Source organism: Gadus morhua, chromosome 14, assembly GCF_902167405.1.
Source record: "Gadus morhua chromosome 14, gadMor3.0, whole genome shotgun sequence".
Taxonomy (NCBI): Eukaryota; Metazoa; Chordata; class Actinopteri; order Gadiformes; family Gadidae; genus Gadus; species Gadus morhua.
Genome location: NC_044061.1, coordinates 400815 through 417834, shown reverse-complemented (window position 1 = coordinate 417834; position 17020 = coordinate 400815). Strand labels below are relative to the sequence as shown.

The 17020-nt window shown below is 49.8% G+C and overlaps 1 protein-coding gene across 3 annotated transcripts in view; it reads left to right on the top strand.

Moving 5' to 3' along the window:
• Window positions 1-510: 510 nt before the first annotated feature.
• si:ch211-220f16.2 (golgin subfamily B member 1) overlaps window positions 511-17020 on the top strand; it is a 39521-nt gene continuing 23011 nt past the window's right edge. For all 3 annotated transcript variants that reach the window (XM_030377680.1, XM_030377682.1, XM_030377679.1), the window contains exons 1-14: window positions 511-633; window positions 1463-1520; window positions 2678-2869; window positions 3868-3999; window positions 4205-4318; window positions 4594-4773; window positions 5236-5442; window positions 5667-5789; window positions 6048-6161; window positions 7749-8034; window positions 10121-10236; window positions 11798-11915; window positions 12008-12099; window positions 12331-12481. In XM_030377680.1, coding sequence (XP_030233540.1) covers window positions 1476-1520; window positions 2678-2869; window positions 3868-3999; window positions 4205-4318; window positions 4594-4773; window positions 5236-5442; window positions 5667-5789; window positions 6048-6161; window positions 7749-8034; window positions 10121-10236; window positions 11798-11915; window positions 12008-12099; window positions 12331-12481 — 1870 coding nt within the window. In that variant the 5' untranslated portion in view covers window positions 511-633; window positions 1463-1475. The remainder of the gene's footprint in view (window positions 634-1462; window positions 1521-2677; window positions 2870-3867; window positions 4000-4204; window positions 4319-4593; window positions 4774-5235; window positions 5443-5666; window positions 5790-6047; window positions 6162-7748; window positions 8035-10120; window positions 10237-11797; window positions 11916-12007; window positions 12100-12330; window positions 12482-17020) is intronic.

The following is a 17020-nucleotide window of genomic DNA, read 5'->3' as shown; positions in this document are numbered from 1 at the left end:
TTTAAAAGGGAATGAGAATGATAATAATTCAATCACTCACATCTAACATATTCTACACACTATGACACTGGGATTGAAAATACTTACTGGTATAAAGCTGGAAGAATAACCCGATGACCAGAAACCAAAGGTAGGGTGATTGACAGGTTGGGCCTCCCAATATGTCTATGATACATAGACTATAAACACGAGGAGCTCTACATGCATTAAGCTTAGCTTTAGACATTATATCAAATATTGTATTTAAGTCTTACTTATAACCAAAACACGTATCCTTATTAAGTAGGCCCATGGTTTCAGTGGATGCTTTGTTCCTGAATCCCGGTCAAACCTACTGGTAAGAAAAGGTTGTGCAGAAGTGAAATCAAAAGAAGAAAGGGAAGATGATCTGGCGTCAAGTGTTCCACTGGTCTCTGTTTAATCTCCCAGTCCATGTCTCCATGCTCAGGCCTCTATACTTCTGTCAGCATCACCTCCTCAAAGACAGCTGAGCGCTGATGCGTTGTGCGCATGCGCACACTATGTGTTGACACTGTCAGTACAGTAGTTCTTGGTTCTCGTCTCCGGCGGACTAAAATGTCTTTTACGGGTTCGTTTGGAAGGTGACGCGTTCTAAAACAAGGGATACACAAGGTTAGTGTGAACGGAACATGATGCCTAACGATGTAGACCGGTAGTAGACACAGGCTCCTGCTTACTTAGCACTTAGCTTATCACGCTACAGCTAGCCAGCTAGCTCTGGGACTACCGGGTTCGACCCCATGTTGGTAGACCCGGGCTCGACCCCATGTTGGTCCTTAGACCAGGCTCGTAGTTCTTCATCCTGTAATTCTTCATCTTGTAGTTCCTCATCCTGTAGTTCTTCATCTTGTAGTTCCTCATCCTGTAGTTCTTCATCTTGTAGTTCTTCATCCTCAGTCTGCGGGTGAAGGTACTTCTTGGTGGCTCTCCTATATAGATCTATATCTTTAGATATCGATATAGATAACACGATGCCTGAAGCCAACAGCTTTTGAAGGAGCCTTTAGTTGTGTCAGTAGTGTCTGTGTACGTATGACCTGATCTAAACCATGTTGTGGAACAGGTCGGTCAGACACTCATTCGCTGTCACAACGGCTTTCTCCTGAAACTCTTATCTGGAACGCTAGGACTGCATTCATAAATACTGAATTCAGGCCTCACACTTAGGTAAAGGGACCTTGATCAGACGACCAAGAGGTTTCACTTACTAGAGTTTAATTTCCATTTACCTTAATGGTCTTAAATGTTTGTTTGTGTGCATTTGTTGACTGTCGTCTTCATTGCATATTCTGTGCATCATCATCATCATCATTAATAACACATCTCCCTGATAAAGAATAAGGTATTGGTGTTGCTCTGCAGTGAATCATCCAAACGACAACAGAGTGTGTGTTCCTCGCTGCGGGCGGGTGGAGGCTGACGGTGTTTGATTCTCTCTCAGGTGAACTGACACCATGCTGAAGTGGTTTTCTGGAGAGGAGGGCGAGCCTGGCTCGGGGGTGAGTAACATTAACATTAACATTATTATGATGATCACCATGTCATGTCTGCGTCATAGAAGTTGAAGACCTTATTTTTCTTTGTGATATTAGTGTGAAACCAGTATTTTATAAAGAAGTCCTGTCCACTATTTGAGCTCTACATTTGTTGTTGCCGGTCGGACGCTGGCCCCTACAGAACACCCCCACGTGTCAATCCCATTAGGCCGAGCCGATGAGTCTGCTGCTCTTTAGCCTGCTTCATTATCCTGTTGTACACGGAGAGGCTTTAGACGGAGTGCTGAGCCAAGGGCGTTCAGCTGAACCGCCCCGCTCAGTGAGGACTGTTTCACTGCAGTGTTTTCAATCCCCTCTTCCCCTTTCCCCCACGCTTTGCTCCATCCCTATAGCGTGTTCCTCCTATGGTTTTACTGGTTTATACTGTTCTATGTCCAATCGTTCAATCTATTTCAATTGTTCAATTTAAGTGCTACAGAAAAGGGAAATAAGGTGGGTTAAACCACACTGGAACAGTTTTAAACGGCGTATCTAATGCCAGAGGCGGCGGAACATGTCTGTGTGGAAGCATGCTAACCTGGGATCCAGGCAGTGTGCTGGTCTTCATCTCCTCGCCCTTCTCCTTGCACTAAGCCCTCATTCCATTCCGTTACATTACCCTCGGGCCTGCCACTAATCACCAAATATATATCAGAGTTGCTAACCCTGATGTTGAGAACTGTCCGGGTTCCTGTGACCGAGTTGATCCTCAGCCGGTACTAGTTTTGACTATACGCCGTTCCATGATCAGCTCTTTACTGCTCTTGTTACTCTCTCGACATCCTCCAGACAGACAAACATCCTAAGTTGTGATGTTGACATTGCTACTCAGTAATCACTCTCCCGCTCTTTGTCTCTGTCTCTGTCTCTCTGTCTCTCTGTGTCTCTGTCTCTGTCTCTCTGTCTCGCTCTCTCTCTCTGTCTCTCTGTCTCTGTCTCTGTCTCTGTCCCTCTCTCTCTGTCTCTCTCTCTGTCTCTGTCTCTGTCTCTGTCTCTCTCTCTCTCTGTCTCTGTCTCTCTCTGTCTCTGTCTCTGTCTCTGTCTCTGTCTCTCTCTCTCTCTCTCTCTCTCTCTCTCTCTCTCTCTCTCTCTCTCTCTCTCTCTCTGCTCATCCTCTCCAGGCCCCTGGCTCCCCCCAAGGCACCACCGCGGCTACAGCTGCTGCTGCTGCTGGAGGTGGTGGTGGGGGTGGGGATGTGACTCTGGGAGAAGTGACGGAGCGTTTGGCCCAGACGGAGCTGCTGGTGACTCAGCTGAAAGAGATGATCCGAGAGAAGGATTTGACTCTTCGCGGCAAAGACGACCAGCTGAAGGTCCGTTTACTCCTGATCACGGCTCTTCTGTAGCCGTCTGCTGAGGGGGTCCAACGTGTGGGGGCACGTCTGGACCAGAGGCTGGTTGCTGCTTGATGAGATGGAGGAGAAACTGATTGGATTTGTTAGGAAATGGTCAAATCCCATCCAGATCTCCTACAGCTTACATTAACCCTACATTGCCTTCCATTGTTTGCATTATCCAATCGAGCTCACTAGTAATTAGTTAATGATTACTTAGTCAAAGTCCTCTGATCAGGAATGTTAGGGCTTTAAAGGTAGGAGACAAGATTGAGAAATATGTTACTTATTTATCCTGTTTTCTATAATGTTTAATTTGGCTTACAAACGGAAAGAGCTTATGTTTAATTTGGTGACATTAAAGGAAATAAGGCCTTCAATTTTTTTGTTCGGTTCCGGGTTTTGACCGAAATAAGACGCAAATTATTTTATGAGCTTAAAAAAAAATGTTTTGAGGCAAACTATAATTAAGTTTGTTAACAGCACCTCTTCATTATGTACAAGGATGAGCGCATTCTCTCGTTTTTAAATGAAAACAACCTACCTATCATTCGCTGCCGCTGGAAAAAATAAAATAAAAAAATTAAATAAATTCCCTACCTACCCATGACCTCAACTGACAACCAACAGGAACCAAACTTTTTATTTTTTTAGGCCTAAGCCATAGGGGAGAAGACATGTTCGAACATTATAAGTCTGAAGTTTGAAATTAAGTTATAATTTCACCAAATTCTTGAATCTTTATAAACCATAAAATGAACCAAAAGTTAAACCAATTTTGTACGTCTAAGATTGAGTTTTGAGACAAGGCTGCTGTTATATTGGCTCTGCGTTAAATCATGTGGGCGAATCGAGCTGACGCCTGATTGGCTGCTGATTCTCTAGAGCGAGCTGAGCTGACGTCTGATTGGCTGCTGATTCGCTAGAGCGAGCTGAGTGTCAGTGAGCTGACGTCTGATTGGCTGCTGATTCTCTAGAGCGAGCTGAGTGGCAGCGAGGCCAAGCTGTCCAAGCTGCGTCTCCAGAACAAGGCTAAGGTGACGTCCCTGAACGCCCAGCTGGAGGAGCTCAGGAGACAGCAGGGGGGCCCGGGGACCCCCACCAAGAAGGTGCACTACTACACTCACTCACTTACTCACTCACTCACTCACTCACTCACTCACGTTCTCACTCACTCACTCACTCCCGCACTCACTCACTCACGTTCTCACTCACTCACTCACGTTCTCACGTTCTCACTCACTCACTCACTCACTCACTCACTCACTCACCACACACCAGTCCTCTCTAACAGTGTGCTGCGTGTTCCTCTAGGGGGCAGCAGAGGGCAGTGAACAGGCGAGCCGGGGGAAAGTGGTTCTGCTGAAGAAGAAGGTGGAGGAGTTGGAGCAGCTGCTCAAACAGGCTGACGCAGAACTGCAAGACAAGGTACAGTCTGTCTAAAGCACTTCAACTTAACGTATTACATAAGAGGTCTGTTAAACCCACGGACAACGCACCTGATACGTTCCTATGCTTGATGTTCTGTGTCCTCGTCACTCAGCTGTAGTTCATAGCGTCATTTCACTAAGACTAGCGGTATGTAGACGCCGTCATGTCTTCCTGGTTGTATTATAATAATACAAAGACTCCTCCCCCCAGAGGAGGGGGCGGGACGGGTCCATCACCTAACCATCCCACCTCCCTGTGACCCCCCCCCCTAGAGGAGGGAGGTGCTTGCTCAGCATCGGCGTGGTGAGGAGATGGACGCCATGCTGGCGGACCGGGACAGGAAGCTGGAGGAGAAGGAGGCCTACATCGTCCATCTGCAGACGGGCCAGGCTGGAGCTCAGCCCGCCTCCACCAGCCCCCCTGCCTCCACCACCCCCCCCGCCTCAATCAAAGTATAAAAAATAAGAATTATATCGCAAACCATTTTTTCGTCTCAACGCTGCATTTCGTCAAGTTTTAATATCGCGATATTTCGTGGCATGAAATATCGTCACGACCCTAATATTGGCTTTTAATGGACTTTTCAACCTGCTTCGTATCATTGTTGGCAGTAGAAGCAGATGGGTAACCTGCCTCCATGCTGCTGAACCTAGATCTCCCAGCTGTGGCGGTGGAACGCGCTGTGGTCCCTGAATGAGATCCGGGTGCAGCAACATGGAGTTAAACCTCCAGTTAAACCTTGTTCAATTTGATACACAGCCGGTGGAGCACTGGGGAGGTCGTCCTTTAGGTCGTCTTTAACCATAACCCCCTTTAAGTCTTCCACCTGTAAACGGTAACGTCCTTGTAAGCCTGTTCAGCTGTGGGCGATGGGCCCCAAGCCTGAGGGTTTGCTGACTGTGCTATGCCTGCAGGTGGTGGAGGCGGTGGAGGAGGTGGGGGCGGTGGAGGAGGTGGGATCGCTGCAGGAGCTGACCCTGCTGGTGCAGAGCCTGACCAGACAGGTGGGAGAGGGAGAGGAACGCTACAGCCTACTGGAGGAGCAGAGCCTCAGCCTGAAGCAGCTGCTGTCCACGGAGAAGGAGACCTTCAGCCAGAAGGAGAGCATGTACAAGCAGAACGTACGCTCCTCCTCCTGCCGCTTAGACCTAGTGCTAGAGGCTGCCTTGAGTCCATGTCAGAAAGCTAGTGGGCAGCAACCCATTAATGACAGATGATGGCCTCATACCACAATTCAGATATGTCTCTTCAATAACAGGATTTTGAGAGGATTGGATGAACCAGTAATGGATAAACCAATCCTTTACGTTGACCCTCTTGACCAATCCTTTACGTTTCACCTCAGATCCAGACGTTTAAGGACATCCTCCTGGAGAAGGACGGCCAGCTGACGGAGCTCCAGCACCAGCACCAGCAGGAGCTCTTCAGGCTGGCGGCCAAGTCTGACGCCAGCGCTGAACTGGAGCAGGTAGACACGGCAGCTCTCTGTGAGAGCGAGGCTTAGCAGTGACTGCAGACAGGGTTTAATGTGGCAATAACGTTACTCTCAGGAAACGCATACTGAGGACTTTAGGAATCCCGGAGGTGATTGTTTCAACATTGCAAAAATGAAAGAAGCAGGAACATTGAGTCCATGGAGAAGGATATTTTAGGTCTCAGTCCATCCCGGTGGTGGTCTCCTCATTGAGTCTGATTCTTCTGCTGTTCTCCTCCTACCTGCTCCCAGCTCCTCAAGGCTCTGAAGCAGAAGCTGCACGAGAAGGAGGAGGTGCTGCTGGGGAGGAACCAGGTCATCGACGTCCTCCAGGGGGAGGTGGACGGCAGGGACCAGCAGATCAAGGTCTGCTCCTCCTCCTCGTGTTAGGACACATTCAGAAGGTTCTAGGAGGTGGACAGGCAGACCAGCAGATCAAGGTCTGCTCCTCCTCATGTTAGGACACATTCAGAAGGTTCTGTGAGGTGGACGGCCAGACCAGCAGATCAAGGTCTGCTGAGCTCCTCTCTGTTCTCACACTGTACTCAACACTGGACACATTCAGATGGTCTTGATACATTTAACTCCCAGTTAAAGTTTGTCATTCCCAGTTAGTGATACCGTCAGAAATCACATTTAAGGCCGGACCAAAAGTGATTGATTGTGAGTTCAGTGTGTTTATCTAAAGGGGATGTTGGTAAGATTGTCAGGTTGGGATTGTAGAGAATAACAGCAGAAGAGAGCAAGATTTAAAAACTAAGTCACCAAAACCATTCCCTCTCTGCTCTCTCCCTACCTACGTTTCTCCACCTTTGAGAAGTGTTTGGTTTCATGCATCTTTGATTGACACGCAAGAAGGATTCCCTCAACCAATCAGTGAAGAGATCCTTGATTGGGCAGAAATCAGCCAGGAGTGGTCTAAAGTCTAAATGGGCTACAGAGGCAGCGCAGTTAACTCAGATCCTCTCATCGAACAGAGGTTCTCATGGAACAGAGTTTCTCATGAAACTCAGGTTCTTATGAAACAGGTTCTAATTGAATGGAGGTCCTCATGATGCTCAGGTTCTCATGAAACACAGTTTCTCATGAAAAAAAAGTTTTCCTGGACCAGAGGTTCCAATGAAACGGATGTTCTCATGAAACAGGTTCTCATGGAACAGTGGTTCTCATGAAACACAGGTTCTCATGGAACAGAGGTTCTCATGGAACAGGTTCTCATGGGCCAGAGGTTCTCATGAAACACAGGTTATCATGGAACAGATGTTCTCATGAAACACAGGTTCTCATGGAACAGAGGTTCTCATGAAACAGAGGTTCTCATGAAACAGGTTCTCATGGAACAGTGGTTCTCATGAAACACAGGTTCTCATGGAACAGAGGTTCTCATGGAACAGGTTCTCATGGAACAGTGGTTCTCATGGAACAGGTTCTCATGGAACAGGTTCTCAAGGAACAGGTTCTCATGGAACAGAGGTTCTCATGAAACACAGGTTCTCATGAAACAGGTTCTCATGGAACAGGTTCTCATGGAACAGTGGTTCTCATGAAACAGGTTCTCATGGAACAGGTCTTCACTCAGTACCAGCTGTCGGACGGCTTTGGACTTTCCAACAATGAAGCTCCAATAAGAACTCTTGAATCATAGTAACAGCACCTTCAACTGGCTAACTGTTACCTCCTCCTCCACCCTGTTTCCTCCTCCTCCACCCTGTTTCCTCCTCCGCCCTGTTTCCTCCTCCTCCACCCTGTTTCCTCCTCCTCCACCCTGTTTCCTCCTCCACCCTGTTTCCTCCTCCACCCTGTTTCCTCCTCCTCCACCCTGTTTCCTCCTCCGCCCTGTTTCCTCCTCCTCCTCCACCCTGTTTCCTCCTCCACCCTGTTTCCTCCTCCTCCACCCTGTTTCCTCCTCCGCCTCCACCCTATTTCCTCCTCCTCCACCCTCCCCTCCCAAAGGACCTGAGGGAGCGCATGCGGCGTCTGCAGGTGGAGCGTGAGAGCCTGGAGTCCAAGATGGAGGCGGAGAAGCACGTGATGCGGGCGCAGCTCCGCGACCTGATGGAGAAGCAGCAGGCAGAGGTGCGTCGGCTGTCGGAGGAGCACGGGGCGCTGCTGGAGCAGAGCCAGCAGGACCTCCGGGCCCAGCTGGAGGGGCTGAGGAGAGCCGCCGGCCAGCTGGCTCCAGGACGGGGACCCCCCGACACAGAGCCTCCGCCCAGTCCGAGGCTGGCAGAGCTGGAAGGTAGGTTATCCTCTTTGGTCTTCTGTCTTAATTACTTGTCTTTGAGATAGTTATTCTTTTGATTTGGTCGCAGTTCCTTCTGATGTTCATATGCATGTTAATATTAGACTAAACTTGCTCTCTTCTGATGTTCATATACATCTTAATATTAGACTAAACTTGCTCTCTTCTGATGTTCATATACATGTTAATATTAGACTAGACTTGCTGTCTTCTGATGTTCATATACATGTTAATATTAGACTAGACTTGCTGTCTTCTGATTTTCATATACATGCTAATATTAGACTAGTCTTGCTGTCTTCTGATGTTCATATGCATGTCAATATTAGACTAGACTTGCTGTCTTCTGATGTTCATATACATGTTAATATTAGACTAGACTTGCTGTCTTCTGATGTTCATATACATGTTAATATTAGACTAGACTTGCTGTCTTCTGATGTTCATATACATGTTAATATTAGACTAGACTTGCTGTCTTCTGATGTTCATATGCATGTTAATATTAGACTAGTCTTGCTGTCTTCTGATGTTCATATACATGTTAATATTAGACTAGACTTGCTCTCTTCTGATGTTCATATGCATGTTAATATTAGACTAGACTTGCTCTCTTCTGATGTTCATATACATCTTAATATTAGACTAAACTTGCTCTCTTCTGATGTTCATATACACGTTAATATTAGACTAGACTTGCTGTCTTCTGATGTTCATATACATGTTAATATTAGACTAGACTTGCTGTCTTCTGATTTTCATATACATGCTAATATTAGACTAGTCTTGCTGTCTTCTGATGTTCATATACATGTTAATATTAGACTAGACTTGCTGTCTTCTGATGTTCATATACATGTTAATATTAGACTAGACTTGCTGTCTTCTGATGTTCATATACATGTTAATATTAGACTAGACTTGCTGTCTTCTGATGTTCATATGCATGTTAATATTAGACTAGACTTGCTGTCTTCTGATGTTCATATACATGTTAATATTAGACTAGACTTGCTGTCTTCTGATGTTCATATACATGTTAATATTAGACTAGACTTGCTGTCTTCTGATGTTCATATACATGTTAATATTAGATTAGACTTGCTGTCTTCTGATGTTCATATACATGTTAATATTAGACTAAACTTGCTGTCTTCTGATGTTCATATACATGTTAATATTAGACTAGACTTGCTGTCTTCTGATGTTCATATTAGGGATCGAGACAGATTTTTTAGGGCCGATACGATACCGATATTTTTTCATCAGCCTTAGCCGATACGCTGATACCGATTTTCTTGAGCCGATATTTAGAGCCGATATTTAGAGCCGATACTGCTTTTGCTTCCTCAATCGTAAAAATTACACTGATAACAAATGTTACAAGTCTCAACTTAAAAAAAGGAACATTTAGTGAACTTCAATATAAAAAACAATATTTAACAAATAGTAAAAACAGGTGAGGTAGAACAAGTAAGAACAAGTAGATGAACAATATTTAACAAATATTAAAAATAGGTGAGGTAGAACAAGTAAGAAAAAATAAAAAAACACGAATATCGGCCGATAATATCGGCCGACCGATATATCGGTCGATCCCTTGTTCATATACATGTTAATATTAGACTAGACTTGCTGTCTTCTGATGTTCATACATGTTAATATTAGACTAGACTTGCTGTCTTCTGATGTTCATATACATGTTAAAATTAGACTAGTGTTGTTGTCTTCCGATGTTCACATACATGTTAATATTAGACTAGACTTGCTGTCTTCTGATGTTCATAGACGAGACTTGCTGTCTCAACAGCCAGTTGTTTCTTCTTGTCTGTCCAGGCAGGAACCCATAATATAAACATGTTTGGAGGTTCAGAGCTAGACTTGGCCCCGTATCAAACAACATACAAACAACCAATAGGATGATGATGGGATTTGCATGATTTTGATGCTGTGGTGTTGCAACAGGACAAGCATCTTTAATTACAACACCCTAATTTTTTCCACTCTTTAGAACTCGGTGTTGTATTTCCAGGTGTCATTATTTTTCAATCTTAACGTTTGATCTTCTTATTATTTCCTGCAGCTCAAGCAAAGCAAAAAACAGAGGAGGCAAGCAAATCAGAAGCCAAGTTTCTGAAGACCAAAGCCTGGTCCAAGTCCCGCATCCGGCAGCTGGAGGAGGAACTGAGGAAGAGCCAGGTGGAGGAACAGACACTTTCTCATCTCCTATCTTGACATTTATGTGTGATTACCATTCTCTGTAATCCCCATCACAGCTGGTCTTGTTTCTTGTCAACAGATAATAGAAAGTCACTCAACGTCACCTACCTCCTCTGGAGGCACTGCATCACCTCACTCACTTTAATATGGGGATGCTTACAAACACCTACTGTTGGTATGCATATACGTCCTAGGTACTATCACTTTAATATGGGGATGCTTACAAACACCTACTGTTGGTATGCATATACGTCCTAGGTACTATCACTTTAATATGGGGATGCTTACAAACACCTACTGTTGGTATGCATATACGTCCTAGGTACTATCACTTTAATATGGGGTTGCTTACAAACACCTACTGTTGGTATGCATATACGTCCTAGGTACTATCACTTTAATATGGGGATGCTTACAAACACCTACTGTTGGTATGCATATACGTCCTAGGTACTATCAGTTTAATATTGGGATGCTTACAAACACCTACTGTTGGTATGCATATACGTCCTAGGTACTATCACTTGGTTTGCCTCAGTGTCATACGTTAGGGATGTGCAATTAATCAAATTTAGATCGCGATTTAGATTCTTGGGTCACACTAATATCGAGTTGAGACCTTTTATATTTTCAGATTTTCCTACCATAATCTAGCAGCCCTATCATACAGTAAATGTTTGTGTAGATAAGATAATGCTTTAAGAACAACTGAACATGCTGCAATTCTAACATTATGAGATTTTGAAAAATGAGCATTAGTCTGAGAGTTCTAGGATGGAGGGGAGGTTATCTCCGCGGTTACAGCCCACGGCATACGTGTGCTAGTCTTTAGTACCGCGGTTGTGTATGAGCGTTTCAAAGGGCGATGTTGTATATTAAATGTGCCACACATCGTAGCATTATACTAAAGGTGTCCGGTCCCTAACCCTGACTTGAACCCCTCGGGGGTCCGGTCCCTCACCCTAACCCTAAACCTCGAGGGTCCCTGACCCTGACCCTTAACCCCGGGGGTCCCTGACCCTAAACCTCGGGGGTCCCTGACCCTGACCCTTAACCCCGGGGGTCCCTGACCCTGACCCTAAACCTTGGGGGTCCCTGACCCTAAGCCTCGGGGGTCCCTGACCCTAACCCTAAACCTCGGGGGTCCCTAACCCTGACTTGTACCCCTCGTGGGGCCGGTCCCTGACCCTAACCCTAAACCTCGGGGGTCCCTGACACTAACCCTAAACCTCGGGGGTCCCTGACCCTGACCCTGACCCTAAACCTCGGGGATCCCTGACCCTGACCCTAAACCTCGGGGATCCCTGACCCTGACCCTAAACCTCGGGTGTCCCTGACCCTAAACCTCGGGGGTCCGGTCCCTGACCCTAAACCTCGGGGGTCCCTGACCCTAACCCTCGGGGGTCCGGTCCCTGACCCTAACCCTAACCCTCGGGGGTCCCTCACCCTAACCCTCGGGGGTCCAGTCCCTAGCCCTCTGAGGCGTGGTGTCTGTCACTAAAGTGTCTCTCTGCCCGTCCGGCCCATCGCTCCCCTCCAGGGCGGAGGGGCCCCCCCAGAGCTGACGGCCCTGCGCCAACGCATCACAGAGCTGGAGGAGGAGAAGGAGGAGAGCCTCTGGAGGCTGGAGCAGTACGACCAGCTCAGAGCTCACAACGGTATCCTAGCAACACACACCTGTGCACCCCCCCTCCCAATAGGTGGTAGCCAGGAGGTCCCCTGACGGAGGTGTGTGTGTGTGTGTGTGTAGGCGTGCTGGAGCAGAAGCTGGTGGTGTACGAGGAGCAGCAGAGGAGCCTGCAGGCCGACCTGGAGCAGGTCACCCAAAGGGCCACCTCGCAGGTGAGCCCCTTCCTCAACATCCAATTACAGCCCAGAACGGTACCGACCACAGAACCCCTGAGTGTGTTCCTCAGACGCTGGACCAACCTCGTTCTAAAATGCTTGGTTTCCGTTGACACTGTATTTCTTGCACCACATCGATTGGTCACCGGTCTGAGTTGGGCCGTCCGTTGGAGGTGCTTGTGGACCGCCGCCCCGGTTCTGTTAGCTCAGTGGTTTGTCCCGTCCCAGGCCAGCGAGTCGGGCAGCGCGGACGAGCCCCAGAGCACGGTGCTGGAGTGGCAGGAGATGGTGTCTGAGGCGGTGAGCAGCAGAGACCACGCCCGGGGGGAGAAGGCCTCCATGGCGCTACGGATCTCCCACCTGGAGGAGGAGAGAGAGGGTAAGGGAGGCTGACCCGTCGGGAGGGAGCCCTGCACCACTCCAACACACAACCGTCACTCTGCGAGCTGTCACTCTGCGGGCCGTCAGTCTGCAAGCTGTCACTCTGCGAGCTGTCACTCTCTGAGCTGTCACTCTGCGGGCTGTCACTCTGCGGGCTGTCACTCTCTGAGCTGTCACTCTGCGGGCTGTCAGTCTGCGAGCTGTCACTCTGCGGGCCGTCACTCTGCGAGCTGTCACTCTCTGAGCTGTCAGTCTGCGGGCTGTCATTCTGCGAGCTGTCACTCTGCGGGCTGACACTCTCTGAGCTGTCACTCTGCGGGCTGTCACTCTGCGGGCTGTCACTCTGCGGGCTGTCACTCTGCGGGCTGTCATTCTCTGAGCTGTCACTCTGCGGGCTGTCAGTCTGCGAGCTGTCACTCTGCGGGCTGTCACTCTCTGAGCTGTCACTCTGCGGGCTGTCAGTCTGCGAGCTGTCACTCTGCGGGCTGTCACTCTCTGAGCTGTCACTCTGCGGGCTCTCAGTCTGCGAGCTGTCACTCTGCGAGCTGTCACTCTCTGAGCTGTCACTCTACGAGCTGTCACTCTCTGAGCTGTCAGTCTGCGGGCTGTCAGTCTGCGAGCTGTCACTCTGCGGGCCGTCAGTCTGCGAGCTGTCACTCTGCGGTCTGTCACTCTGCGAGCTGTCACTCTCTGAGCTGTCACTCTGCAGGCTGTCTCACGTCGCCACCGGTCCAGGTATCTGGTTCAATAGTTCCATCCTAGTAATCCGGTCAGTCACTGGTACTGACCGTCTCCACCGGGGCGGTCAGTCACTGGTACTGACCGTCTCCACCGGGGCGGTCAGTCACTGGTACTGACCGTCTCCACCGGGGCGGTCAGTTACTGGTACTGACCGTGTCCACCGGGGTTGTCAGTCACTGGTACCGACCGTCTCCACGGGCCGGTCAGTCACTGGTACTGACCGTCTCCACCGGGGCTGTCAGTCACTGGTACTGACCGCCCCGGTGGTGATGGCGGTGAGAACCAGTAGCCGCCGTCCATCCCGTGGATAGCCGGTACAGCACACACCTGTTCTCCTTAACAAGGGTTGTATTCACGGCAGGACTAGAGAGAGAGTGTGTCCCTTTTTGTTCAGTAGTCATTGGGCCGTCTCCAAGCCAGTCACATTCCATCACCGGATCACGATGCCGTGGTCCTCCTGTTCAGAAACAATGGGGCCGTGCGTTATTAAAAGATGTTAATTATATTTTATTTAATTATTTACCACCGCCATTATCCTGACAGCATGAATATCATTTAATTTTTCTCCTCCCTCTCCCTCCTCCATTGTCTTTGGCGAGCATTTGGCCGTGGGCTGCCTCCCATCCCCCTGGCCTCAGCCCCATGGCCTCAGCCTCCTGCCTCAGCCCCCTGCCTCCCATCCCCCTGGCCTCGGCCTCGTGGCCTCAGCCCCATGGTCTCAGCCTTCTCCCTTCCTCGTGGCCTCAGCCTGATGGCCTAAGCCTCTTCGTGGCCACCTGGCCTCAGCCTCCTCCCAGCCTCGTGGCCTCAGCCTCCTCCCAGCCCCCTGGCCTCAGCCTCCTGGCCTCAGCCTCCTCCCAGCCACCTGGCTTCAGCCTCCTCCCAGCCTCGTGGCCTCAGCCTCCTCCCAGCCCCCTGGCCTCAGCCTCCTGGCCTCAGCCTCCTCCCAGCCCCCTGGCCTCAGCCCCCTGGCCTCAGCCACCTCCCAGCCTCGCGGCCTCAGCCTCCTCCTAGCCCCCTGGCCTCAGCCTCGCGGCCTCAGCCCCCTCCCTTCCTCTTGGCCTCAGCCTCGTGGCCTCAGCTCCCTGGCCTCAGCCTCGTGGCCTCAGCCTCCTCCCAGCCTCGTGGCCTCAGCCTTGTGGCCTCAGCCTCCTCCCAGCCTCGTGGCCTCAGCCTCGTGGCCTCATCCTCCTCCCAGCCTCGTGGCCTCAGCCACCTCCCTTCCTCTTGGCCTCAGCCCCCTGGCCTCAGCTCCCTGGCCTCAGCTCCCTGGCCTCAGCCTCCTCCCAGCCTTGTGGCCTCAGCCTCGTGGCCTCAGCCCCCTCCCTTCCTCTTGGCCTCAGCCCCCTGGCCTCAGCCTCCTCCTAGCCTCGTGGCTTCAGCCTCGTGGCCTCAGCCTCCTCCCAGCCTCGTGGCCTCAGCCTCCTCCCAGCCTCGTGGCCTCAGCCCCCTCCCTTCCTTTTGGCCTCGGCCTCGTGGCCTCAGCTCCCTGGCCTCAGCCTCGTGGCCTCAGCTTCCTCCCATCCTTGTGGCCTCAGCCTCCACCCAGCCTCGTGGCCTCAGCCTCCTCCCAGCCTCGTGGCCTCAGCCTCCTCCCAGCCTCGTGGCTTCAGCCTCGTGGCCTCAGCTTTCTCCCAGCCTCGTGGCTTCAGCCTCGTGGCCTCAGCCTCGTGGCCTCAGCCTCCTCCCAGCCTCGCGGCCTCAGCCTCCTCCCAGCCTCGCGGCCTCAGCCCCCTCTCCTTTGCTCCAGGGATGGGGGCAGCCACCACAGAATGGTGTCCCATCAGTTTTGTGCATGCAGGCTCCCCTCCCCTCCCCTCCCCTCCCCTCCCGGCGTCGGCCCGTCCGCTGCACTGCCTGGTGGTTCCCTCTGGCTTCGCTGGGAAACTCCCGGCAGTGCAGTGACAGCTGCTGCTCTTTAGTTCAGCCTCTGTTAGCTTCTTTCCTTTTTTCTGTTGCTCCTCTTCTTTTCAACTCTCCCATCTTTCTTTTATCTCCTCCTTTTTCGGTCCCCTTGGACATCCTCTTCATCAGGGTATAATGCCGCTTTTCCACCGCACATGTAGCTCGACTCGACTCGACTCGACTCGACACGACTCGACACGGTAGCAGCACGGGTCGTTTTCCACCGCAAATAGTACCTCCTGGACGTGGGCGGGGTCGGCTGCGCGAAAGGGCCGTGACGTATTTTTGTACGCGACGCAAACAACACCTACGCAACCCACACATGGACAGAACCCACATGACAACAATGGAGGAAATCAATGCGATGGTATTCGTGTTCGTATTATTAGCTGGCATGTTGAAGAAGTGGAATATGTTGGCTGCGGCGCTGCTATGGCTGTTACCAGCATGGTTGCCATGTCGCTCTCGTGACTTCGTCACACTCTCTGGCCAATCAGTGGCCGGCCGTCTGCCGACGTCACCTTTTAGCATCGGCTCAGCTCGCTTGGAACCTAGAGCGAGGCGGTACTAAAAAAAGCAGCCACTACAGGTACCAGATGTTTTTGCGGTGGAAACGCCAAAAATGCGAGCCGAGTCGAGTCGAGTCGAGCTGGTACCATGCAGTGGAAAAGCGGCATAACAGTAGTTTGGAGTCATTGTGTTTCTGCGTTGGTATGGGGTCGTCTGTGTTTGAACTAACCCAGGGGAGAGGCTGAGCTAAGACCTTCTGATGAGGTCAAAGTCACTCGTCTTTTTCATGTTTTGGCTTTGCGGCTTTTGAAAACTATATTTTATGGCCGGGTTTATTCATAGGTTACTCTTTACGCTAAAGCGTTTCGGAGAAACCACTGCTGCTGCGCTTTCATTCCTATTGCTGATGCTTAAAACAAAGGTTTTTATCCTTGACCCCTTTGAGTCATAAAGGAAATGGATGGACTTAACTCTACTGCCAGCCATGCTACAGTGAAATTTAACTCCTGAACCCGGAGTGATTCTCCTTAGAGTAGACCTACTGAACCCTGAGTGATTCCCCTTAGATTAAACATACTGAACCCTGAGTGATTCCCCTTAGATTAAACCAACTGAACCCATAGTGACTTGGAGTTCTACTACAGATGACTAAATGCAACCCGTCATATATTTACGCCTTTAATAGGTTTGAATAACTAGAATTCGTGGTCAGGGTGCAGAACATTGTGTCAATGTTTTATTGATAGTGTAAATTAGTATTAAGTACTAATACATTTCAGAGGAACTGCACATGCCTTGCCAGCTGCTCGCTGTACCATGGCCTCTCGCTCCCTCTCCCCTATTGCCTTGAAACTAATCTTTCTTTAAAGCTGCATCCTAACCCTTAATGCTGCACCCCAACTCTAACCCTTAATACTGCTGCACCCTAACCCTAACCCTTAATATTGCTGCACCCTAACCCTTAATACTGCTGCACCCTAACCTCCACCCTCCTCCACCCCTCCACCCCCTCCGTCTCTGCCTGATGTCACAAAACAGATGGAGCATTGTTTTGTTCAAATTGTGGTTTGCTTGATACGTTTGTTCTGCTTTCACCATGCTGCTGTATTTCAGATTATCCATACAGTAAACACATTGCAATACTCCACTCCCCCCCTCCCCTCACCCCTCTCAAAAACCGTCATGTCTCCCCTCACCCCCCCCCCCCCCCCCCCCCCCAGAACTAGTCATGTCTGCCCCCCCAAGCCCTCCCTCTCTCTCTATGTATTTGCTGTAGGTGTTCATCACTTACAGTAATGGCGGTGAACTTCCCATCCTTGCTTGTGTTTTCCATGCATAGCAGGTGATGCATGGCATTAAACTAGACTTGTTCAGTGGAAAC